This window comes from Lissotriton helveticus, chromosome 8 (genome assembly GCF_964261635.1).
Source record: "Lissotriton helveticus chromosome 8, aLisHel1.1, whole genome shotgun sequence".
In the NCBI taxonomy this organism is placed as follows: Eukaryota; Metazoa; Chordata; class Amphibia; order Caudata; family Salamandridae; genus Lissotriton; species Lissotriton helveticus.
Window position 1 is genome coordinate 1,520,334,739 of NC_136069.1, and position 27,230 is coordinate 1,520,361,968.

The 27,230-nt window shown below is 45.1% G+C and overlaps 1 protein-coding gene across 1 annotated transcript in view; it reads left to right on the forward strand.

Moving 5' to 3' along the window:
• The window catches only part of TENM4 (teneurin transmembrane protein 4), an 873,376-nt gene that overhangs the window by 593,685 nt on the left and 252,461 nt on the right, over window positions 1-27,230 (forward strand). The window contains exons 9-10 of the mRNA XM_078658490.1: window positions 5,516-5,730; window positions 6,864-7,074. Coding sequence (XP_078514616.1) covers window positions 5,516-5,730; window positions 6,864-7,074 — 426 coding nt within the window. The remainder of the gene's footprint in view (window positions 1-5,515; window positions 5,731-6,863; window positions 7,075-27,230) is intronic.

Consider the following 27,230-nt stretch of genomic DNA (forward strand, 5'->3'; position numbering starts at 1 on the left):
CAAATGATAAGTTCAAACAGGACCCAAGGCAGAACCTAGCAGAAAGCCAAAAACGGCGGAGAGAAAGAAAAAGCAATGGCAGCCTCTTATAACTGACAATTGCCCTGAAATATGATAACCTAATTGGGAATGAGAGAGGATTTATTGAGAATTTAATTGACCAGTGAGGACCAAAAATAACTAACACCCAAACTATGAATGTAAAGATGCATCTTTTGCCTTAAACATCAACTCAACCAGCTTCTCAAGAATGTGAGTCCAGCCAACCAATACCCTGCTTTCCCTGAATATTTGTGCACAAACATTCAACTGTGATGTATTACACGACATGCTACAATTCATACATAACCTAAACATGTTCCTGTTGAACAGTATGTCACATTCTGAAGAGACTGGCCTCTATCACAAGCTGTTATTGCTTAACAATTAAAAGAAAAAAAAGACTCAAGTCCTATTTGTTCTGCCTGCCCTAGGGTATGTGTTTCACAATTGCAGAGTAAAGTGCCTATTTTTTAATTATCTGGCAAGTTGGCGGGGGTCCAAGAAGCTCTCATTCAATCCTGTAAACAACTCCTGCATCGTGAAAATGTAATGCATAAGTATTATTTCCTTTCATAATGTCCCCAGCTTTTAAATTGGTGACGAGGAGTTCCGCGTACGCCCGCCCCTGGAAGCGGACGCGTGAAAACGCCTCCATCGGTAGGACAATGTCAGCCCAGGAAATCCAAGGGCATTTTTGATTAGTTGCTTCTTATTACTCCAGATCGTCCATCTCATTTATCAACTCGGTGAATCCTTGATTGGAAAGAAAAATTGCTGAGATTTCTAAGAATAATGCAATTAAATTGGCTGTGCTAGGCTGCTCAGAATCACACGGGACATTTACATTGAGCACCCCCAGAAAAAATAAAAATTTGAAAAGAAAGTCAAAGTGGGATTTGAGCACGGGTGTGCAAATTTGCAGCAGCTTTATTGTCAGATGGAATTTCTTTGCTATACTGTGGGAAATGCCGTTAATTACAATTTATATTTTTGGTTCTGATTTAAAAGGCACAGGATGCTTTCATTCCACATTGCTTTAATTTGGGCAAAAGCAGAACATGCTTTAGTGCACAATGCCAATGTTCATGTCCCTTATTTGTCCATATGTTCATGTAAACATGGCCGCCCTACTAATGTATGCTTCAGATACCCTTTTTAGAAATGAGTGCTACATTTGACCCTCCTCACTAGGTTGCAGATTCTCTCGAGCGCCTATATTAAGTATATTGCCTTATGCCCTTACATACAAAAATTATGCTGCATGATAAAAAGATTGGTAATCTTTCTAGCTGCAATCCCCGACCCCATCTGTCTCATATTCGCTCTTGCTTTTTGCCTCTACCTCTCGTCACCATATTCTATGATTTCTACCCTTTTCTCGTTTCTTTAAAATGCATTTAGCTATCAAGAAATCTCAACAGAATCGTTTCTCTCCAACTTATGGACATATAGTCCAAATTCCATACGCTACCAGTGTTCTAATTATTCGACTCTTTGCATATTAGACTGAGCATATCTCGCCACCCACATTAGGTGAACTATACCTTGCTAGGCCTATAGTTTTTATGTGCAGACTACTTCACGCCTTTCACTGTTCTCTACATTCAACTACAGAAAAATAATACATCATCTTTTACAATTAAATAAAAATAAACCTGATGCTTGGCCCTGCATCTGATGGTACCAAACCTCTGGAAAAACCTGTTTCAGATAGAATTATTACAATTGGATACATAGTTCATATTTGGTCAAATAATATACTTTGATAGTACACTGGTCAAACCTGAACCTTTAAGTCGGCTTTATAGACCAGTTTGATTAAGGCCAAACATACAGTGTTTTCAGAATAATGGCCCAAGGTGGTCGCCAATGGTGTTCAATAGACACGATGCACACTTCTCGATGACTTGAAAATATAAATCCCACTGCACAAGGGTTATCCAAGGTCTCTCTGTTCGGAGCATTCCATTGATCATTTTTATGTGTTACCTTCCCCCAAGTGAGTAGCGTCCAGTATTGCCTCCTACATTTCCACAAGCATTCCAATGCAAAGTAAAGCAATTTGTGGTGCTGTATGGTTACATCTAGATCTAGCCTGGTGCATGGTGTTCCTGTGCGCATAGTCAAAGTTTGCTGAAATGCGGAATGAGCAGTAGGAGGTTCAGTAGAGCGCGTACATAACCTTCATGCTTTTTAAATAATTTTGAGCACCAAATTCTGCCCGTCTGCATGTTTACTGCGACCTTTTGCTTATGTTTTTGAGGCCCAAAGTTGATTCTGCTACTTTAGAGATGAACACGGGCTGCATGCCGCCTGGCTACAACACACACCCTCTTCCTTCATCCCCATAGAGAAGCTTTTGGCATTATAGGCAAGGATATTGCGCATCCAAAGGTGACCGCATCATAAAGCTGCATCAGTAGGAAAAGAGAGGGTCCTGGCCAATGAACATGGCTTCAAGGAGAGTGCGCTCATCACTGTCTTGATGGTGAAGCATCTGTTCCTGGATCTTATGCGCGAAGGGGCCGCAGAAGTAACGCAGGGCCCGGACGGGATTCAGCTTCTTTTTTTTCTATAGATGATATTTCCACTTACAGGTATTTACCTAACTGATCAGGGGCCTTGTTGTACCTACAACACCATGTACCATTGGTTGCCGATTGGCTCTTAGCTGTGGCCTATTGTTAGGGATAATCTCCGATGCGTCGCACTTCCATCTCGCACCAGACCGATTAGCTCTACCCAGCGTATCACACCATAAACAGTGTGGTCCAACCGTGCTGTGGCCTTTTTCCATTTCTTTTTACTATATCTCTATCCTAGTATTTCTTCAGTGTCCATTACTGTACCAGACGCAGCCTATCCCGCCAGTCGGGTAGGTACCAACCCTGGAAGTCGGCCATCTTGTTCTGCTCTGCCTGACCAGCAGGTGTTAATAGTTTCATCTCTTCTTACCTCATGCCCTCCATGTTCCACTCTCATGAACAGCCTTCTCACTTCACCTGCTTCTCTTCCGATGTTCTGAGCATTTGTGGTACTAAGCCAAATGTTTTCACGTGTGTCACCATCTTTGTGTTCTGTTTGCGTTACCTGTCAGTGTGTTTTTCTGCGAGTATATTTCATATCTGTTTTTAATGCAAACTTCCCGTTTCCATAACCTGTTCTGATCAAAATGGAAAGGCAAGAGCAATTCTGAAACGAACGCATTTTGATATTTTATGTCGTTTATGGTAATTGACTGATTTGTTCAGATGTTTTATAAAATGGATCTTTCAGACTCCTATGCGAAGATGTAACCATTACAGTGGGTGTTATCAGGAACAGCTGGCACACAGAAGTGACGATAAAGTGAATGACAGCTGTCAGTTTTTTTTATTGTTTAGGACTCGTTAGTGCAGCATCTTGATGGGAGTAAAAAAAAGACAGGGTGTCAAAAGTAGGGACGAAAAAAGTATTAGATGTATCAGGATAGACCTTCTTTGTAACCCAGGGTGGCCTGGGGCTGGAGGTGTTGGGCTCTGAAAAGGCATGAAGCTTTTCATACCATATTTCTAAATCTGTGAGCCAGCCTGCAATCCAAAAGTTAAGACACAAAAAAAATCTAAAATACCAGTAAATGGATTTACAGCTGTAGCAAGTCTAAATTGTAATTGGCAGTCATGGTTCAATGGCGGTGGAGAGAAACCCCGGTTTTATTTTCAAGCACTAGAAAATGGATCCCCTTGGCCTCTCATCGACCAATGGATCCATTAGAAAGGAGGTTCCTCTCCCTGCTGATTCCTCCTAGAAGGTTTGTTGTTTTGAAAGGCGTGTGCCTCATTTTTCTGTCAAAAGGTTTCTTGTTGTACAGAGCGCTGGTGTGAGGGCCAGCGATTAAAGCATGGCTGCATTCGCGCTGCTGTTGAGACGACGAAATGCCTTGATAGACCATCTGGCTTGCTGCAGACCCTCAAACTATCCGAGCAAAACTTGGAATCTGACCAGCAGCAGTAAAATATACCTTTCACCTCAAAGTGTACCTAATTACAGGAAGTGACAGGCGTCAGCAGGACTCATTTTGTAATATTTCACTGCTCTGTTTATATTTTCAAGGCTTGCCTTAAGGCCATGGGTGCGTTCATTGAAAGCCGGGCCACTTGGCAAGTGACCATGTGGTGTAGAATTGTGTTTTTAATTACCTGGCTTGTTCTACAGTTAGACACTTCTCAGTAGGGGTTTCACCGAAAATGTGCAAAACCTACCAAATGGTATTCGAAGTTCCCCAGACTACACCTACTTAAAACCAAAAAGGCCTTACTCAAGTCATTAGGGAACAAAAACAGTTCAATTCATTGTAGGTTGCTGTTGTAAGAAAGCATTGCTGTCCTCTCACCAGGGCGTTAATGGTGCATTCCACCATCTGCAGAAGTCATTAACTGTTGTTAATTGCCTGGCTTGTAATTCTGATAAAAACGCATAATGCAGGAAGGGTAAGTGGCAGATGTTAATGCACAGCAACATGTGAGCAACAGCCTTTTAGCACCTGGACCCCTGTTAGGGCGGCCGCGGGGGAGGACAGGGTTTGGGGGGGCGGGGGTTGAAATAAAATAAGGAAAAAAAATAAAACTTAAATGCTTCTCCGCTCCTGGCCGCCTCTCTGCTCTTCTGGTCTCTGTTGGGCCGGAAGGGGATGGACCCTCAAGGCACAGACTCCACACCCAATCCAGAGCAGTTCCTGGATTGATCTGAGCGGCCCTGTTTGCCGCTCGAACGGTGCATTGGAGCCTGTGCCTTTTCTCCAACTCTGCTGTGTAACAAAGGTGGGTTGGAGTAAACTAAGTGGGCATGTGTGTTTGGCCATCCTAGAGCAGCCGGCCAAGCACACGTGCATTATGAGTGCAGTCTACCCCCCCCTATATAGAGTCTCGGTAACGATGCCAAAAACCCCCTGTGATTCTGGGCTAATCACTTAATCTCCCCGTGCCTAAAAAAAATGAAAGTGTGTCCTCATGTAACGTTACTAGTGCTATGTAAAGCGCTCTGATAACTGATTCGGTTCGGTTCTAGTTCGCGCTATATAAAACTCTGCAAAAAAAAAAATAAATAAATAAAAAATAAAAAATAAAAATGATCAATAAAAATGTCTCATCTGCTGGCACAGGCTGTGGGGCAGCGCTTCTCCGCCATTACGGAGGAGCCGCACCTGATGAAAATGTAGTTTACTTCCCTGCGCTATGTCAATCAATCCAAATCAAGCCTTTACCTCCCTGTTTACTGCATACTCCAACCCCGCCAGCTGCCATTTTATCTCTTTGACCTTCACAACATCTTCTAGACCACCTTGAGTGACCGGTTCCGAGCAGGTAGTGGAGCACGCTTTTACTACAATCATAAGACGGCACGGTAGGCAGAAAAGTTGCCTCTCAATTCCAATGTATTGAACCGGTACCTCCTGACATACAGGCTAATCGAAGCTTGTTTTCCTGTTTGGTAGGTAAACCCAGTAGTTTCTTCCCCGACGACAGTTTCATCGACTCAGGAGAACTCGATGTCGGGAGGCGGAGCACGCAGAAGATCCCTCCCGGCATATTCTGGCGATCGCAAGTCTTCATAGACCACCCTGTGCACCTGAAGTTCAATGTGTCTCTTGGAAAGGCGGCCCTGGTTGGGATCTATGGACGAAGAGGCCTTCCCCCTTCACATACGCAGGTAAGACTTCTCCTTTGCAGAACGAATCGTCTCCATTTTCCCCACTACGCTGTTCTGTCAATGATTGAGCCTGCTTTTGTCTAGGCCAATTAGCACTTGTTGTACTATGACGTATGCACAGGTACACACCCACTGAGCACTTTGGCCCTGATTACGAGTTTGGCGGATGGGTTACTAGATCACAAATGTGATGGATAGCCTGTCTGCCATATTTCAAGTTCCATTTTGTTCCATTGGATATAATGGAACTCGTAATACTGCGGATTGAATATCCGTCACGTTCGTGATGGAGTAACCGTCCACCAAACTCATATTCACGCCCTTTGTGTTTATTGCCTATGTTTTTGTTTGCATGTATGTTTTTTAAGATCAAGGGTTTTTCCCTTAGGGCTGACATGTCTTTCAATCTAGCCATCTGCTTGAATCCTGTGTATTTGGAAAGCAGAAGTCTTGAACCTCTATTTTTAGGTTTGATGTGTAATTACTCTTCCACCATTCATGCCGAACATATTGTATTCTGTACTCTGGGCACTGGTCCAGCCTCCTTCGGCCATTGGCTCACTTGGCTCAGGAACCTTCAGCTATAGGCTACAGACATTGTCATGCACATCTTGGATCAGCCCACAGGAGTATTTTAGTCTCTATTTCTTTCTCTTGGCTGTAGAGTGAGGGTTGCAAGAGGGATGCCTTTATCAGCAATTTTCTGATGGGGTATTGTGGGTGACATGGACTGTTGAAAGATAGCAGCCTATAATGGAAAGTTGGGCCACAACTTGAGATAAAAGTATTAAGAATTTTTAGATTTACCAAAGGCTTCTAATGTAAATTAATAAAAGCATGCCAGAGGTGTTATTTTTGTTAATTTATATTTTTGTAGAATGAAAGTCTTGAAAGATGTCCGTCTTCTGAATTTATCCTATCAATTGCTAATGCTAACTTTTACTATTACTAAAAAGAATGGCTAGAAAGGCATGGGCAGGCAGGCAGATTGCATGTTTACAAAGATCCTTTGCTTGTGTAGACATATTTGAGTGGATGTGTCTTGACCTCGTGCCAAAACAAATGGCCAATCTCTGTGTCTGTGACATCTTTGAGTTCTCATTTGAAGTTCTGGTGATATTCCTTCTGCGCAGTTTGACTTTGTGGAGCTCCTTGATGGAAGGAGGCTGCTGGCACAAGAGGCCAGGAACCTGGAAGGACCCCAGCGGCTTCATCGGGGCATTGCACCATTGACCAGCCATGAGACGGGGTTCATCCAGTACTTGGACTCTGGAATATGGCACCTGGCCTTCTACAATGACGGGAAAGAGGCGGAGCTCGTGTCGTTCCTTACCACAACCATCGGTAAGTTCCCATATTTAATATCTAAGTGGAACCGACACAACTGTTTTGTATTCAAATTTAAATATTTTGGAAAATTCAAATATTTTGGTGTGTCTAACGTAGTTTATTTCACTCATCAGTTTAAAAAGTCTTCGCACACTATTTCAATATAAACTATCCGATGTTGTTTGAGATGTAAGGGATCATTGGAAAATAGGGATGTAAACACATCTATGCATCATGCAAGCCTTCACCCAGGACCTCATAATGCTAGTTGACAAATTTGAGTTTTGTGAATTCAATTTTCATATATAGTTTACAATAAGATTAAGAAATTTCAGCTGTGCTGTATGTCCAAGAAAGCTCCTCTCCAAGGTGTGTTGCACTGAAACTGAGACAGTAACCGCTCCTGTTGTTTAATCGGGTGCATTGCTCCGTCTGTCAACACTGAGTTATATTCCGGTAGTATTAATATTGCAGTTTCATGTATGTATTGCTGCAGACCACCGATGAGACGCCAGAGTGCTTGAGTGCATGGGTAGTATGGATGCGGCTCTGTTGGTAGTACTGGCCGGAAGGGGGTTGGTCTTTACTGTGACACTTGAAAAATGTTTCTGTGTTGTGCACGATGACCAGAGTTGTGCTGTTATTGTGATGCATGTTGCTGCCCCTGATTTGACTCCTAACGCTCGTGTGAAGATATTGAAGTTCAACTTAAACACGGCGAGCGCGTGCTTTATGCACTCTATGCCATTCTAGCTCGCGTCACAGGGCAAGGCTCGTTCCCTTAAGCCTAGCAATGTTCTTCTTGCTGAATTGCAAATAAACACACAGTAAAGAAGAATAGGGCTTTGCATACCTGCCAATACCGTTTTGGGGCAGATATGCCACTGGGAATTGCAACCTGTACTCTTTTTATGCACTCTGAAACGCTAGGAGCCTCCGGGAACGCCAAACTTACCTCTAGAGTAGGGTGACCAGAATTTTAAAGCCAAAATCCGGGACATTTCAAGGAAATAGAAGAAGGACTACAATTTTACTTCAAGAATGTCAGCGCTCCTCAGCAGAGAATTACAGATTAGGCAGTTAGAACATACATAAAGAGCAATTTTTTTAAGCCCAGTAGCTTGCCTGATAATTTTTCTTGAAACAACTGATAACGTTCCCTGCTTTGTAAACATTAAAAAGCACCTCCTGCCGTTTTCAGTTGACCCTCTCTAAAAACCGGGACAGGAGCTACATTCCCTGAAATCTGCCGGGACAGCTGGTGAAAAACCGGGACTGTCTGGGCAAATCCAGGACGCCTGGTCACCCTACTCTAGAGTCCCTGCCAGCATCAAGCTTCTACTCAGACTGGTTACGTGACCTGATGGGAAAAGACGCCATTTTACATTCTCATCAGTTGCATGTGCAGCTCTTGATTGTGCATGACCAAGTAACGCAACCCCCCAGAAAGACGATCACAATCCGCATATAGTATGGGCGGATTTTTCAAGCCTCAGACTTGTGTCTGTTACAGAACAGTATATGTGACCGAGGCATCACGATCATCATGTTTGTGGTGCAAAATCTTTGCTGCTCTGTTTTTATATCACAGCGGTGTGGCTGTAAAACAAGCCCTTGACTGCAAACACCTTCTTTTCATGTATGGCCTGGCTGCTTGCGTTGCAGACGGTTTAATCCTGTTCGCGTCGTGCCATCGTTCAGCCCCCCAACTTGGAAATAATTCACTGCCCTGCTCCCTACAGTGCATGCTTCCTCATCCATAAATTTCATTGTAGTTCATGCCTAGTCTGAGGATGTATGTCACTACTTTGGCCTCCATTACAGTGGCTGACCACTACATCCACCTGACCATGACCAATCGTGCCACCGACCATTACAAGACGACATATATATATATATATAGTATATATCTAGTATATATTTAAATACAAACAGCGGCTCCTAATTATTGGTTCAGTCTCTTGAGAGCTGAAGAGGACTCCTTCATGCAAATAGTAAAATATCTGCTGCAGGAGAAGTATGCTGGTCACTGGGCAGCTAACCTGAAATTAAGGGCTCCCTGTACAGTCCAATAGGTGTAGAACTCCAATGAGTGTCACTAGGGCAGCAGAAATAAACATTACTGCTCTTAGCAAAAGAGGCCTCCAGAAGGAGCGATATAGAAGATGTGTGTAAGAGAGAGAACGTGTCTCGCCTAAAAGAGACAAGTTATGGGGGCATATTCAGCCTTATTTGCGGAACATAAAATGTGTTTACATAAGGAGATGGACCTAGACGGTTAGACTGGGGCAGGTCCCAGCCCTCATAAAATGAAACTTGGCAAGGCAGGTAGGGGATGAAAGCGTTAAGTGTCCCTTTTGCCAAAATGCATCATTGTCCTTTTTGCACTTATAGTTGTTACATGTTTCGATAACAGTAGAAAAAAATTGTTGTTACCAACTTTCAGAATGTTACAGGTACGTTGTACAGGAGATTTGATGAGAGTAATCTCAAGGTGCGAAAATATACCATTGTGCTATGCGATGGAGAAGTTCCTGTCTGTTGTTAATGATCAATATAGTGGAGTGACCCACAGTATTAGAGATATTGAATGGGAACACAGAGGTCTGTGTATACATGGAAGTAGGACCCATTGGGTAACATGAAGATTTTGGGTCCCTTTTAGTTATAATGGCATATTTACAAAAGTGTATGCTACACTGCAGAGCTTTTATTCATTATAAGAGGAATAGTCTTTTGCATTCCCCATTGATTTTACTGTATTTTGCTCTATGATTGCTCTAATTTTACACAAAATGAAGCATCTATCTTTGCACACTGATAATATTGGTTCTGTCTAAACACAAGACCAGTTTATATATTTTAACCATTATTGTATATTTGCATAAACATAAATGTATGCTATACCGCCATGATTTTATTCTTTATAAAAGGAGCCATATTTTGTATAATGCAAATGTTTACATTGCCTGTTTGCACAATGCAGTAGAATACTTGTGTTTTGCACTAATATTGCTCTATTTTTACACAAAAGGATTGGGTTTTTGGACAATAACAATATTTTCTCTGTATAAGCTCACGACCAATGAACTATTTTTGAGAAAATGTTTTTATGAAAGAGCATCCCAGTTTGTACTGGGAGCTGGACAGATTATAGTGGTGTTTTTATTGGCTTATTGCTGCTGCTTGTTTTATTCTGAAAAGAATTGCTCCTAGTTTGAATGATAATTGAGGTTGGTGAGCTATATAATTCTATTACAAAAAAGGTGCAAGAATTTAGTGTAATAAGAAATATGTTTTAGGATGCTTTGGTGCTTTTTTGAAAACAGAATGTTGTATTTGAACTTGACATTTTGTATGAATAGGAAATGTTTGTACTGCCTTATTGGCATGAACTGAAACTGTTAATAACAAGCATTTGCAATGCAATAGTTCTCGCATTATTAAAGTTAGAGCTATTGGCATTGTAAATGGCAATGCCTTTTATTTATGTTTTTGTTTTTAAACATCTACAATGCTAATAGCTTAGCCCCTTCGCTGCAGGGGTAATTCCCCCGCTGTGCTGGGGGAGAGGGAGGCGCGCACAGCGCTCCCATGCTCATGACGAGCTGATCACCGCCACCCCACCCATCTGCTCGCGTGTCCACCGTCTGGGGGGGGGAAATACTGTGTCACAAACAAAAGATTTTTCGGTCGGCCAACTCATGATCAGAGCTCTTGCTAATATTAATGCAGCAAGTGCAGTGGCACTGGGGCTCTGCACCCCAATTATCGCTCTTGTTTACTGCCCAATGCAGGGGCTGGCAACTACTCTCCTGAGTTGTATTTTATTTCTGCAGTTTTATATAGCGGGAACTCGACCGGACAGTAGTCTGTGCCAGCTTAAGAATTTTGGGGGCCCTGGGCAAACATTTGTTTGGGGGCCCCTATATGGAACAAATGCGTTCTTTATTAACCATTTCCTACTAATTCAAGTCCACATTCTAAACAATATAAAATTATGTTAAATTTTTACCAAAGTTCAGTTTCTCAGGGGGCCCTTGGACTGCGGGGGCCCTGGGCAATTGCACACTTTGCCCTTCCCTTAAAACGTCTCGTCGGTAGTGGAGCGCTTTACATGAGCACCGGTTACCTTACGCGAGGACACGTTCATTTTCGGTGGGCACAGGGAGATGAAGTGATTTGCCCAGAATCACAGGAAGTTTGTTGAGCCGAAGCCATGACTCGAACCTGGTTCCCAGCGCCAGGGTCGGCAGCTCTGGCCGTTACGCCACATCTGCTGCCTTTGCTTCGTATCCATGGTGTACACCTGCGACCCCGGCGGCCGGTGAGTGACCCTAGGTGGGCGCTAAACTGCCGGAGACGAGGCTCTAGTCTCCGGCCCCGCGGTAGCAGCATGGGGGGCGTCCGCAGCACCGCCCCCCGAGAGAGGCGGCTTAGATTACCGCCGGATTATCTCCGCCAAGCGCCGGTGCGGTGGCGGCGCCGCCAGGCCGCGGGCCGCGCATTCATGTGTCACACTCGGACAAAGAGGGAAGGGAGATAAAAAGGAGGCCGTCGCCATGAGGGCTTCTTACCCCTCCACGACTGCCCCCCTACCCTGCCCCGGCTCCGTCCGACCTCCAGAGCGCCTCGAGGTTTCTTTTCAAAGAGCCCCGGCCTGGACAGGCCCATTGTGCACCGGTGTCTGCAGCGAGCCGAGCGCTCCCGGCGACAGCACCTGCTCCAGGCTGCAGGGGGCGGGCCTCGTCCCGCCCAGGTAGCTCAGGAGGTGCAGCGCCTGCTGCGGAGATCTGTGTTTACCATGGAGGCCTGGAGGGGAGGGGGTCGCTTGGAGGGTATTTGGGAAGCATATCCAGATTGCCACCTCGCATAAACTCGTACTAATTTTATTAAATAAAAACGTAGACGTTATCTAAGCACTCACCACCAATTCGATTTGTGGCATTCGCCGAATATACGAATGAGAGGTAGTGCAACCGCCTCCCAGGAATAACGGTGGCAGAGACTCGAAGAGAGATAGAACCACGGCGCTGCCTGTCAAAGCCCCGCATGACTGTGTGTGTGTGTGTGTGTGTGTGTGTGTGTGTGTGTGTGTGTGTGTGTGTGTGTGTGTGTGTGTGTGTGTGTGTGTGTGTGTGTGTGTGTGTGTGTGTGTGTGTGTGTGTGTGTGTGTGTGTGTGTGTGTGTGTGTGTGTGTGTGTGTGTGTGTGTGTGTGTGTGTGTGTGTGTGTGTGTGTGTGTGTGTGTGTGTGTGTGTGTGTGTGTGTGTGTGTGTGTGTGTGTGTGTGTGTGTGTGTGTGTGTGTGTGTGTGTGTGTGTGTGTGTGTGTAAGTGTGTGTGTGTGTGTGTAAGTGTGTGTGTAAGTGTGTGTGTGTAAGTGTGTGTGTAAGTGTGTGTGTGTGTAAGTGTGTGTGTGTGTGTGTGTGTGTGCATGCATGCGCGTTAGGCTGACTTGCTGGGAGTATGGGCTTTCAAGCTCGTAACACCCTCTTGTCCTTCCTTCCCCCGAGACGGGCAACATTAGGTCTCCAGCTGGACGCATCCTTTGGATGCTAACTCCAGCTCGACCTAAAAACGGTCTATATTTTGACACATTATCAAATTTCATATGTATATTTGAGGTAAAACTCTTCCAAGTGCCTTCTCATGCTCATAAACAAAACGTACATTGTCTTTAGGTTGTACTGTAGACTAGTTTAACTGTTAAGGATACCTCATGTTAACAATTCATGGAGCAGGTGTAGCTTGTACAGAGAGATTGGGCTTTGGTTCAGCCCACTTCAGCTATTGGCTTTCAGGGGGTTTCCTGGTTTCTCTGTTGCTTTAACTGCTGTCCATTTAGGGCTTGGAATTGTGTGGGTTGTTCCTCTGTCCCATCTGTGTTTCTGTTGGTAATGATGCTCAATTAGTTCTTTTGTTAAATTGCAGAATCAACAGGGCATGTAACTTGTATTTCAGTAAGAGTCCTTCCACAGACTTACTTTTCTGGCACGATGACATTTTAATTGCTGGCTTGTGGCTTTTAGTACTTTAGAAGTGCATGTTATTTTTACAGAAGGCTAAGCTTATTTGCTAACCACCTTTTCAATTTAATTCTAATTACTTTGATGTCTTGATAACAGATTGTTGGAATTACAGTTTTGTTCATAAAGGAGTGACCTACGCACACACACTGCTATATTGTGCTGCTTAGACCTTTTAAGGTCACCACTTGCACTGCAAGCTTCATTTGCATTTTCTGGCTCCTTTAATGCCACTCTTCTTTTAGGGTGGTTGTAGCCTAGGAGGTTGCTTCATCATGTCATTTTCTTTTTAGAACAGCCTGGAGCAGATCACGCAAATTCGCCTAACTACTACCAAACGCTTCCCCTTAACCCCTTCGATGCTTGTGACGGAACCGTTCCGTCATCAGTCACGGCTGAGCTGTGCTGATGACGGAACGGTTCCGTCACGACCGCGCCCTGTTCTGGAATGTCCAGCACAGGGGCGGAATCGGTGCCGCACGCAAGGTGTTAAAGAAACATACTGTTCGCATTGACACTGCATGTTTATGAAAAGTGAGACTTGTTGGCTTTGCCGATGTTTATTTCTTTTCACGATGTGTCAGACAGACACGCTACACAGTTCGACATGTGTCGTTCAGTTATTTGAAGGCTTAAAAGTGCCCACGTTCATATTCGAGCTGTTGCGTATAACAACAGTCCAGTTTGGAGGTTTTTTCCCTGGACTGGTCACTAGCCGGTCATCTCAGAGTATATGAGCAAGAGAATCTGGATGGTTTTAGGCGATGTAGGCATTATACTTTACAATGGTGTTCGGCTGATGGGCGGATCACCAGTAACGCAGGCAGTGTGCGGGTAGACAGCGCCTTAAAAAAAAGGTGTTTTAAATATGTCGGATAAGGATCCATGTTCCAGGAGGCCATTTTGAAAGAGAACTCAAGGAACAATCTCATATTTCAATGTTTTACTCAGAAATAGCGATACCTAAACCTCTACAGCATCAAGAACATGAGACAATTATTTGCCCCCATTTTGCACGCCAGAAAAATGTTTGGGCGAAAAGAAAAATACCACCAGTCTGATGCATTGCCGAGAAACAAATAACATAAATGCAGATGAGCCATGAATAGTTTTAAATACTGATCAGAAGTCAGCATCTCCATGACTGTTCCTTACCCTGCGGATTCCTGCGCCCAAAAATAAAATCAGGATCATATGGCTTGTTGGAGATGCTCTTTGTATCAAGGCTGTGTGTGCCCTTGAATGAATCTTCTGATGCATGTCCTGTGCCACCCAGCGCCTGTCCGTCAGCTCCTGACTGCCAGTTGTGGACAAAAACATATGTCTAACCCCTTCAACGCTCATGACGTACAGTGGAGATGTGCTCATGACGACCTCAGCTCGTCATAACAGCCGCGGCCCTCCCACGCGGGGCTCATTCCCCTCCTGTGCGGGCGTTCTATGGGGGTGGGCGGAGTCGTGACGAGCTCAGCTTGTCATGAGCACAGCTCCACTGTGCAGCATGACGAGCTGAGCTCGTCACGAGCACGGCAGCGCCGCGTTCGGTTTAAAAGCAAATGACAAGACCACGTTTACCAACCCAAAGATCCGAGCAGAAATGTAATTTGGCTGCAAAAGTAAGGAGTAGTGAAGTAAAATGTAAAAAACTCAACCCATTCTCCTTGTAGATAAAATGGTTAAAGAAAGCAGTCCAAATACACGCTAATGGCATCAACGGTGTGAACCCTGAATATTGTGGCCCACTAATATCGTAAACGGAATATTGGGGATCAAAATATTGAAGTATGTCGAGAGTTTCTATACCTAACTCCACTTCTATGTACCTTGACAAGAATTATAGTGTCCAGGTACATAGATGTGGAGTTACAAATAGTAAATTAATACATCCCTATATGCCCTTAACTTTCAATATTTTGTCCCTCAGTATATTTCGCCCATGATATTTGATATCTTATTCTTTTATAACATTTAGATACATGGATTAGGATCACAAGGACGCCGCTTCAGTTTTTTGTGGCTTTGAAACATTGTTGAGTCTAAATCATTTTCATATTAGAGACCTTCATCAGGAACTCCTTCCCTAAATCTGAACAGAGGAGATGTGTGCCCAGTCGGCACATCATGAGCAATCCGTGCTTAATTTGAGACGGTGGTTTCTGGGGCTCGACACCGGCACTTAAATGGCAGCACTGACACTTATGACAGTCTGCCACCTGGTGGCGCTGTTTGTTTAATTTAGAGATCAGCACAAAAGCAGGTGGTTGTTTATTTCATATACATTAAAATGACTAATAACTGCCACACAAGCCCTTCTTATAGCTTTGAGGGCCTGGAATATTCTGAATGGTCACATTTATAGGACATTGATGACTGGTAGCTGTACTGGTAATGTCACTGGCTGAGCTGATATGGGCAATGTATGGTGCAAGCAGCAGTAGCCCCTGATGAGGGCCCTGGCACTTCATTTTCTACATTTTTAGGCACTGTGAACAATAAGAATTCTGTTGCTGTTTTGAACTTAATACATGTGCAGTTTGCATGCACAGCTCAATTATTCTTTCTAGCTTACTCCGCAGCTTTGACGTTATTTCTGTACGGAGCGACTTCTAGCAGTCTGACGTCACCGCCATGAACAGCAACATTCAGGTTCTACTTCTACCATCTTCACATGCACACCACATACATACCCACTCATTTTGCTGCTAAACCGCTGCTGAGTTGTGCTCAATCACAGGATTCCATTAGCGGGCCTTAATGGCAGCCCGCGTGCAGCCCACGTGCAGTGCGCCGCCATGTTGGAGAGCCCTGGCGGCAGTCTGAAATGCTTCCTGATAAATGCAAATTCTAATGATCACTTGTTGTTCCATTTCCATCATGACATTTCCTGGTCATAAGTCGAAAGACTCCCTGTTGTTTTCGTAAAAGTGGAGGCATAATGCAATCCCCATAGCAGCATCCCCCCTTCCTATCAAGAATAACTCTGAAAGCCCGCCCCTCCCCCTACGTGGGGTGTTGGGGGGGTGGATGTGCCTGGGAAGGGACTAAGATGGCAAACAGTTTCTGCATTTATTAGACTGTTGCGCTGAGACCTTGAAAGATCATTTCCTATAAATAATGGTAAACACCATTGTTCGATGTCACAATGACAAGATAAAAAATAGAAAAAACATTATGAAGTAGATGTGTGCCTCTAATGGCTCCTTTTATGTCCTTTGTGATGCCCTGAATTACAGTCCAGGAGCCATAATAGAAGAATACAGCGCGGAGCTGTAGGCGCGATAAATTAACCTTCCGCCGCATGACATTGGCTACACTTCCAGGAATCTCTATTAAGAAGCACTTCACAGGAACAGTGCCTGGTGAATTCACCTCTGCCCGCCAGGGATGATTTATTTTCAAGCAATCTGGTATAAGTGGAACAAAATAGTGAGCTGGGGGTGTTCCAGGGTCAGCACATATCAGGCGAAGGATGCAGGCCAAAAATTTGTTCGCTAGAAAGAGGAACCAAGAGGCTCAGCGCAACATCTGCCAAGCGGGCCAGGGCTCATAGCAGCAGCTGGCACGGCCGGGTGGCAGAATGAGAATCCTTCCTGGCATGCTGCCTCTGGCTGCTGGCCAAGCCAGGAGTAGAAGAGGCAAGGTGTTGATGAGGAGCAGAAACAGCAAACAAGATCAATGCACGGTATTAAAATTGGATCAATTAAGCATTATTGCCCTGTATTGAGGGCGTTAACTACTGGCATTTATACGCATGGTAATTCTGAGCCCAAGCTGAAAGCAAGGGCACGTAATTCATGGAAAGGGGAAATTAACCAGTTTAGCATCTACTAGAACTCTGGTAAATGCCAGTTTTTCTAGGCCTTCTGATTGGCTGAACCAATCTCAGCATTTCATTGGCTGTGCTAATTTCCTTGAAGAGTCCTCAAGTGGCTCGTGGAAAAGTTTCAAGGCATGAGTAACAAGCAAAAGATTTTTTTGCCAATGTTCTATAGAATAAGGCAAAAAAAAAAGCCATGATGACGTGGCCGCTAATGGTGGCCATATCCTTTTGTAAGCACACTCATGCGTGTGTGCCTTTTTTTTTATTTACCAATCCAAAATGGAATGGTAAATTAAAATAAAAATGAAACTGAAGTTGTGTCAGTGCCCTTTTTGGTAAAGTGAAGGGGCTAGTGGCAATTTGCAGCGTGCCCTCCCCCCCAATAAATAAAAAATGAAAATAAGCCCCGGGAAAAAGGAGGAGTCGGGGAGGGCTGGAGGAGGGAAAGCAACAAGTAGTGGGTAGAGGAATAAATGAAAATAAAGCCTGGGGAGGAGGGGAAAACCATCGCAAAAGGGAGGGAGCAACAGAGCGGGGAGGAGAGGAACACACGAGGGTGGGAGCAACACGGAACGCATGGGAGCGAGACACTTTGTTAGGAAGATGCACGCTAGGGGGAGAACAATAAAGAGTTGGGGTTGGATATTTGGCAGTGACGAAGCAAACGATGGAGGTAGCTGAAATACATGTAGTTTCATGGTGTGTTCAACAAAACAGAAAAAAATAGTTCCCTAAAAGTGAGCTAATAAAAGAGGATACAAGTCAGACTATTAAAAGGATGGCAAAGAGGTTGTGCTCCGGGGGAGGGACAAACACAACAATAGGAAGGCACGCCATCGAATAAGAAGCAAACAAAGGAAAGTGATAATACAGCCAACCAATGTTGAGCAGTGGTGGGGCTGTGAGCCCACTCTGCGTTTTCGTGAAGCCCTCAAAAGATCTTTTGCAACAAGTCCGCTTGTGCCATCTGGGGGGCGAGACCTAAAAATTAGAGAGAATGGCACAAAGGCATTTACCATGCCTATTTATGTAAACTCTCTCCTTAAAGCACAGCTCCTTCCTCTGAATTCTTTTTTTGTTTGTTTGAAATGAAGTAAATGAGAATGAAATTCCAGAAGTGTGGACCCGCTACTGAAGGGGCGTGGTCCATCACAGGAGCTAAGTACCTATTTGGTACAGAGAGAGGTGTTTTACAATTATCCAGGAGCCTACAAAATGTAATATTCTAATCCATATTATTCTAAAAAGACTGAACCCTGTAACTAAAGTCTAAGTGAATAGGAGCACATTGCACCTAAAATTAGTACATAGATTTTTTAGTGCATATTATATAATTTAGCTGTTGCTGGGCCCTTAGTACAGCATCTAAAGAAATACTGAACGCCTGCTAAACATTGTATATACTACGTAGATGCCAACATCTAGAGTTCTGGAGAAAAAAGAGGAAACTTAATTTTCCTGATACCTTATTACCTTGCATTGAACTGGGGCAAATATGAACCTAGAGAACTCAAATGACATCACATGTGGCAGGTTTGGGGGTATTAGGAGTCTCCCGTCTGCACCGGTAATGTTGGTATTCATATATTTATAGTTAAGTAACCAAATTTAAAAGCAAGCAGAAAGCCCATAAGCTTCCAGTGAAGACCATTTCCTGCTTCTATTCAGCCCTTTAGTAAAACTCTTGGGTTTGGTGGTGTATGCAACGGCGAACAATGTGTTTTTTTCTCTATTGTTTTAAAATACTGCAGTGGTTCGTGCAGGCATAAGAAGCTGTATGGTTTTCTGTTAAATAATATAGTCTGTTTTTATCTGTTGTGTAGAACTCTCACACCCTCTGACTTGGTCCTCATTAAATAAAACCTCAAAAACCTTCTATGGGGCAGACCTCTCAAGTGCCCTAGGCCCGTGCTCAAGGAACTAAACCAGTCCCTGGCGACTCACCAAAAAAGCGCTTTAACGCCCAATCAGTGGTAATAAGCGCTATATAAATGCAAACCTTTTTCCCCCTCTTCTATCCCTCCGCTATCCTTCTGAATCCAAATAACTGACTAACCTATCCACCACTTAAAATGTACTTGCATGTTTCACTATACTTATTCAACACTATTCCTCTATGGGTCTCGGAGTAGCGTGCTACCCGCCGAAAAAGCGCTTCGACGCCTCGTCAGGGGTAGTAAGTGCTATATAAATGCAATTACAATACAAATACACAGGGCCAGTGGTCCATCACAAAAGTTCCTTATTTTAGGAGATGGCACTCCACCTTGTTTTGGACTTCTAGAAACAAATTCTGCTTGAGATAATGTATGTTTCTTACGGGTTCCAAGACACAGGTGTAGCGGGTGGTGTTAGTTTCCACTAAAGTCTCCCTCAGCCCCTTGCCCGCTCCTTTAGTGTAAATCATACCCACGCTATTTGTCGTTACCTCCCACCCCTTAAATGGTTCTTTTGATAAATTATTGATATGCCCCCTCTCTCTGACAAATGGAGTTTGATTTGAGCCTTGAAGGGTTCTGCCCGGAGCTGCCCCACCCCCCTTCGCAGCCGTCCTCCCGACAGTCACTCCATCAAAGATGGCGGCCCCCTTTTGTCCGCTCCCAGCCTGGGCCGCCTCTGCCCTGTTGCTGCATGAATGCAGCCCGTGTCCCACCGCTCGGCTCCAGACATCGGTGTCTCAGATCCCCGTAGAGCTTCAAAGCGTCGCAGGCGGTGCTGTGTCTCAGCAGCTGCAGCGAAGCTGTGCACGTTCAATGCCAACCCCAGCTCGTTCCTATCCTTCAAAGACTCAGCTTGGGGGTGGAGGCACGCTAAGGGAATGGTATTGTGCCATTCGTATGGCTCGTAATGCGTCTACGTTGGGTGCTGAAGCACGTACCCACGCGGAGAACAATCTACACCAGCGTTTCCCAAAGCGTGACACATTCCCAGGGGGTCCGCAGGACTTGAGTGCCTAACGTCGGTAAAAAACAAAAGGCTTATGAGGTGTGAATGTACTTGGCGCCGGGCAGCAAGACTGCAATACAATCTGGCCCCCAGGCGCACAGTACAGTAGAGAGGTGTGAATGTTGCTGGCGCCTGGGCAGCAAGACAGCAGTGAAATCTGGCCAATCACCCTTCAGCTATAGGTGCAAGCTGAAGGGTGATTGCCCTTATTGCGTTTCCTGTTCTGTTTGTGACCAGGCCCTGGGCATTTTGCTATCTGTCCCCATTTGCCCTGAAAGCAGCTGCATGGCGAGATAGAGGAGCATTGGAGGCTGGAACTGCATGTGAGTGTTTAATTTGTGTGTGCGTGTTTGCGTGTTTGTGTGGGTATATTTGAAAGCAGTCCAAAATCTGTGGCGCATCCACTCAGGACTACAGCATACCAGATGAGTAATTATATTTGTAAATAAGTGCACTTGTCACAACTGCCCTGAAGTTAAAATGATTCATGCATTTTAATCTTTTCCTTTCCCTGACCGCAAAAGCTTCTTAAACCATACCCAGTAGTGACTGTATATTTCCAGGTACAATCTTCTTTACTGATGACCCTTCCCCTTTACGTCTTGTCTTTCATCTGCTGCACACTTGACTATAAATTAATATAACGAAGGCCTAGGATTTCATGGCTTCAGGATTGATGCGCTGTAGCAGTTTCTACAAACAACCACTTTCTTCACATTCCTCAGTTTGATCCAGCTGAGAGTCAGAGTCAGAGGTTAAGAATAGCACTTTTGTAAACGTTGTTGTGGGGACTTCCCTGTGCCCTAATTTTATTTTAATTTTAAAAGTGTTATATATCGCTAGCTTTACCGGTAGGTATAGGAGCGCTTTACATACCTTCTCTCTCTTTAAAAAGTGCAACAGTCAGTAATAGGACTGAGAGCAAGCCTGTGGAACAAGATGCTCACACCACACGTGGGAAAGCGTGACATCTCCCAAGTGTCCCCGGTGCAGTACCCAGGAGCGACACTAAACGTGCCCATAGAAAATTAGTTAATGATCATTATTGCACATTTACACGTGGGTTTATCATGAAGAAAATACACGAGCGCGGTGAGAAGCATCAAGTCTGTAATTAGGAGTGACATTCAACAACTATGAGCACAGTTCTGTCTTTCTATCTGCGGGTTTCCCTACAGGCCAGTCTGACACACACAGCATAAGAATCATTTAAACAAGCATTTACAATGCAATAGGTCTCGCATTAGGAAAGTGTGAGCTATTGGTATTGTAAATGACACATTTTTTTAATATGTGTTGGCTGTGAAGATATATAAATTAATAGCATTGTTATTCACAAAGCCAATAGCTTACACTTTCCTAATGCGAGTCCTATTGGCTATGGCAATGCTTGTTGGTAGCAAGAAAGGACAGTGCTGTCGTGGTGCTGAGTGCTGATGTAGTTGGGCTGAGTGATGTGGTGGTGTCCCCCAGAGTGATGTGGTGGTGTCCCCCAGAGTGATGTGGTGGTGTCCCCCAGTGATGTGGTGGTGTCCCCCAGTGATGTGGTGGTGTGCCCCAGTGATGTGGTGGTGTCCCCCAGTGATGTGGTGGTGTGCCCCAGTGATGTGGTGGTGTCCCCCAGTGATGTGGTGGTGTCCCCCAGTGATGTGGTGGTGTCCCCCAGAGTGATGTGGTGGTGTCCCCCAGAGTGATGTGGTGGTGTCCCCCAGAGTGATGTGGTGGTGTCCCCCAGAGTGATGTGGTGGTGTCCCCCAGAGTGATGTGGTGGTGTCCCCCAGAGTGATGTGGTGGTGTCCCCCAGAGTGATGTGGTGGTGTGCCCCAGAGTATTGTGGTGGTGTGCCCCAGTGATGTGGTGGTGTCCCCCAGTGATGTGGTGGTGTCCCCCAGTGATGTGGTGGTGTCCCAGAGTGATGTGGTGGTGTCCCCGAGTGATGTGGTGGTGTCCCCGAGTGCCACCCATTTTTTTAAAACAAATACATTGGCAGTCAGTTTATATGCATGAACTTGTGGATTATCTTGCCCAAAGAGCACTGAAGGGAGTGTAAAACCAATGTGGCGACGGTCAGATCTTCGCATTACCAAATTAACACACACTGTAAATAATAAAAGCTTTAGTAATGCGAGTATTTGTATGGTGTGTACTTGTTTGTGTATTTTTTGCGAATTACTGTTTTAATTTTTTTTATTGAAATCGTACAAATTGCTTGGGGGTCCCCGGCTTCCAGTAGTGATTCAGTGGGGGTCCTCAGGAGTCAAAAGTTTGGGAACCACTGATCTACACCTTCTGGGGCGTGGGGCTGGAATGGTGGTTGTTGTGTTTTTAGTCTACATGGGAAGTGTTTTCATGCCGTGCAAGAATGGGAATTGATGCCATGAGCAGTAGCCATGGAGTGATACTGCCGACTGCTGAACAAATGCACCCCATTTATGAGGAAGGAAGCGGACGAGCAATCAAGGCTGCCAACCTGAACAGAAGCTACAGTTTTTAAAATGCCCAGATTCTGCCTACTTCTGCTAGACTGAGAAGCATAGCTTTTCTTTTTTGTGCTCCAAAATAGGGAACCTCCCACCTGAATCGGGTCTATTGCACAATGTTATTTATGCTTAACTCCTTCCATGCTCATGACGGAGCCGCTCCGTCATGAGCATCGGTTAAGCTGTGCTCAATACAGAGCGGCTCCGTCACGAGCATGCAAGCGCCGCTCGGCCCCCCCCCCCGCCCCCTTGCGCGGCGGCGGAATTGCCGCCGCAGCGAAGGAGTTAATCTACCTGTTTTTGTTTTGATTTACTTTCCACGTAATGCTTTGTATACTTGATCTACCTGTTTCTATTTTGTTGTATAATTTTTCATCATTGATTGTAAAGCGCTCTGATATCCGCAAGGGTCTTGTTCGCGCTCTATTAAACTTTCAAATAAATAAATAAATTGGCATGCATGCAAGTAGTGCTCCCCCTCCTCACTCCCCCTTTTAAAAGTACTATGGGGAAAGTGCCACAAGGACCCAGATAAAAACCCCTATCTTCTATACCCTATGGTTTGGAAAGAGACCCATTAGTTTGATGATAACGGAGCTGTAGGGCTTCGAGTGTAGGTTGGGGAGGTGTCTAGCAGGCTTAGGAACATGAGACCTCATGAGAACTCATGTTTGTTCATTTGCTGTGTTGTGCCGAGTATTTGTTCGCCTTTGTTTTGTGACACCTATTTGTCCTTGAGATGTTCTGAACAGTTCCTCCTTGCTGGCAGTCAACAGACACAAAGAAAAGCATGTGGCTGGTCCTTGTATGCATGGGATGCAGTAAATAGAACCGTGTTAACCCTGTGATAACGCGAGACGTGCCAACACTAGGCCCGCCAGTCGTCACCGCAGCCGTACAGCAAATCCCTCTGCCCCCTCTACCCTTTCCATAAGCCGCACTCCTCTGTGCAGAGACAGCTGAGCACACATCCCACAGTATCTAATGCTTGGATTAACACCAGTGAATCCTGGTAGACCCTGGAGGTCAATTAGCGCCCAACTTCTTGTGCGCCTAATGCGCGACGAAGTGCACGGATTCTCAGCTGTTGCACCACTCTGGTGCTCGCCCTCGCAAGCGAGGCATCCCAGGCCTCTTCCTTGTGAGATTAAATGTCCTGCACGGATTTATTCAATCGTTAGGAAACTCGTAAGGCGACCCTGCTCCTTGAGGGTCTTTATTTTGCTCCTGCTCACGGTTTTCTATGTCCTCTTTCTATGGCCATGCTTTTCACACTTCCGGTTAAACGGTCACACACTGCTCTGCTAATCTACGCCATCTTGTGCTGTGCTGCATTGAAGAAAACCAGCGGTACAGATGTGTGGCCAAGCACCCATCTGCTGGTTGGCATTTCTCTGCATTCAGTACCGTGTGGCTTTTAGAACCAGTTGACCTCTGCGTTGTCCTGGGCTGCCTGACTCACCTGAACAACGCATGTGATGCAACTGGCTGTGCTTGAGTGTAGGTAAAATGGAAGTAGTGCTACTATAGCCCTGAGATCACGCCTTTTACCCTTTCATCTGCAAAGGAAATACTCAACGCTGGGATCTCCATTCATGAAGTTGTGAAGTTCTTAGCACCTACCAATATCACAACCAGGAATGCACCCAACAAGATCTCACCAACCGACAACTAGTTGGCAGATGGCCTTAGCCATCGCGATCATCTGGATTCACTGTTGTAGTGTGGTAATAGGGCCTTGCGGTCAGATAGTAAACATCTGGTGGCATTCCCAAAAATCAAACGATCATGAAGTGGAGGACGTCTCTTTTCCTATCACATCGCTAGGTTGTGGATCCTCCTCCCTCTCCATATTCGTCTTGAGATAAATTATCTGACCTTTCGAAAACTCATAAAAACCTTTTTGTTCCCCTAAGCACTGCTCGGAGTTCGTGATTGGACTGTTCTCAGCTCTGGGATGCCCCCGTGTAGCCACGCGCTCTAGAAATGCTGATTCATTCATTCATGATGGCCTCCAAAGTCAATTCACGTGTCCTGCCTCATCGGTGACCCCTTCGTTGGTGCAGCTCTGCTGGCCGTCGTTCATGCAGTGACATGATGCTCTGCATGGCTAAACCAGGACTATTTAGCATCACTGTTGCTGTTGGTGAAGTAGTGTGGCTCACTGGTTAGAGGCGGCAGACCCGAGAGCAGAGGACGGCCCGGGACCAGGGTTCGATTCCCGGCGCGGCAGGTTTCTGGACCAGGGTCAGCGGACTCGATAATTCTCTCGCCTCGGTGCCCACTCTGATCAGCGTTCACACTCGGCAACTCTGGGCATTAGCTTGCCTCATCTTCACTAACGGCCCCACCAGACCGCCGGGGATGCCTGGTCTCACCCTGGAGATACCCATTAAGGGACCATCTCTCAGGGAAGCCAGGAAGGGTTTCGCAGCGGTCGAAGCGCCTTGGGACCCTACGGGTAAGTAGTGCGCTATATAAATGCCTATACATTTGCGTCTACACCATCCCATTGGATTGGTGCTGAAGGCCCGTCTGTGGACTTCAGCTGTCACTCCAGGTGGTTCAGTGCCAAAGTACTCGATGAAACACGTTGGTTCCCTGTTTCAGTCTCGTCTACATCCCCTCACTCTCCGCGCTCCATCTGCAGACTGACTTCTGGCTGCAGAGTTCTGGCAACCCGTCTCTTCCGACAAGTGTTGGCACCCACTCCAAGAAAGCAACTTTTCAGAGACTGGTAAACCGTAGCAGCTGCTTGCTCCCCTCTGTCCGCTTCTTCTTCAGCGTGAGCTCTCGGAAATTGCACTCAAAAAGCTGAACTGCTATATAAAAACAATACATACATACGTAAATTTAACTTACCACAATGTGGGGTTCAATTAAGCTGGTTCTGCACACTATGGAATGTTATTATGTGAACACTATACATCATAAACCTAATTTCCTTTTTCACCCTTTACACTATGTATGCGTTTTAGTGCCCTATTCATTGGAAAAAAAGCCATTCAGAGCATGGGCAATACCGCTAGGGGGTGCCTTACCTCATCTAATGGAAATTTCGGTCCTGCTTAACAAAAGGTCTTAATGCTACCAAACTCAGTAGCATCCCTGTTTTCGAGCCAGGTAGGATGAAGTGATGAATCGGTGGGTTTCACACTCCCCTCTGAGGCAGATCTTCAGCCCCAGGGGTATCTCTTAGGTCAGTGTTGCACATAACTCTACTTTTTTTTACTTTTATCGAGGACTGTCACAAAACCCGCCTTCATTCAGCAGAGTTTTGGCGCCTACAAGAAATGTCATTCAATGCCAACTTCACATCACTGGTACTGATGACGGATGGAGAACCACTAAGAGGGATTTAGCGATGGCCGAGCCCGACCATCCCTGGTGGGTTCCTGTTTGAAAGGGACCCCACATTGTCGATTTAGTTGCTCAGCCTGCGTAAACAGCCTATGGGGGACTGACCCTCTTACTTGCAGGACCAATGAACCCCAAAAACAAACAGCCATACTGGGGCATCATTAAAATGGTCCACTCAGTTAACCACTTGTAGAAGGAGAACGAAGTAAGACCACAAATAGTATTTTTCTTGAGTTTTCTGGCTTTTATTTCGGCCTACTTTGACAGAAAACAATTCTGGTCAGAAAAAAATATTTTTAAATACAGCTGGGATTATAGTGCAGGTTACTGACAACCTCAGACTGCTGGCCCAGATAATTCTACCTTGAAATATTGTTCTGGCATTGCAGGGTTTCAGCACCACAGCTTGACAGACAGGATGGCGGCCTCGGCGCCAGCAACATTCCATAATTGAGGAGAGACAAAGGAAGGTGATGACGTCTACTGAGGGAGCGTGTGGAATTAGCCTCTAGTTTGTCCACAGCAGAAGTAGCCAGATACCTATCAGACTCCTTGGGGGACAGCAGCACAGACCACAAGATGGCGGCTCTACCTCACATTGTCCCAGCAATCCGGTGCCTGGTTTTGCAATGGCGTTGAGACTGGCCAAAGAGCGAAATTACTTTTCCCGCCATTCCTCATTATTAATAGGGGTGTGCCAAATTCCTGTAACTTGCTTTTGAGTAAATGCATGAGATTTCAGCAAAATTATGTGTAATTACACGAATTGCAAATCTGGTAATTTAGCTCTGTATACCAACACAAAAGGCATCCGTGCTTCAATATTTGACGCAAGAATGCATTTCATGCTAATAAAAGTGCAAGAAAGAAAAGCAGCGTGTACAACAGCCAGGTGCGTTCTGTTGTTCCTGTACATTTGTGGTAAATGTTTAGCGCACATGGGGTTTAATTACGCAAAGTGGCGTAATTTGGTGAATTTTGTGTAACAAGCATAATGGGAATTTCCCATGCACAAATTATGCTGGCATCATTTAAAATTGGCCCAGACCTAATTGTTATCAATATAGTGAAAGAAGGAGAAGATGAAATGCAGATGAAAAGAAGAGAACACTTTTTTTAAATTGCAAACTCAATGATATAGCAATGTTCGTGAGGAAGGGGGGTTGGGTGGAGGATATAGCACGTGACCTTGTGCCAATAGTTTTGCGCTGCTTTATCTTAGAGCGTCATAGAAACTTTTTAGTAGGTCTGTGAACTTGGCAATAGTCTATAGGCATTCCCTGGAATTACTTTTAGCAATCCAGCCGACTATTTCTAGTTTCACCTCTAAGAGTATCAATCCAGTTCGTGCCTGGTCGCCACTGCTGTGTAATCAGTCTCAGGACGCCCCTGCCTGTTTGCTCTCGGTAAGTAAGGGGCTTTAAAGCACGTAGATCTGTGTGCTCAGCGCGCCTCGGTATAAATAATGTCCACATTATTTAAATCAATTTACCTGCCCTGGTAATCCTGATGGAAGGCAGGCCCTGAATGCTCAATGGC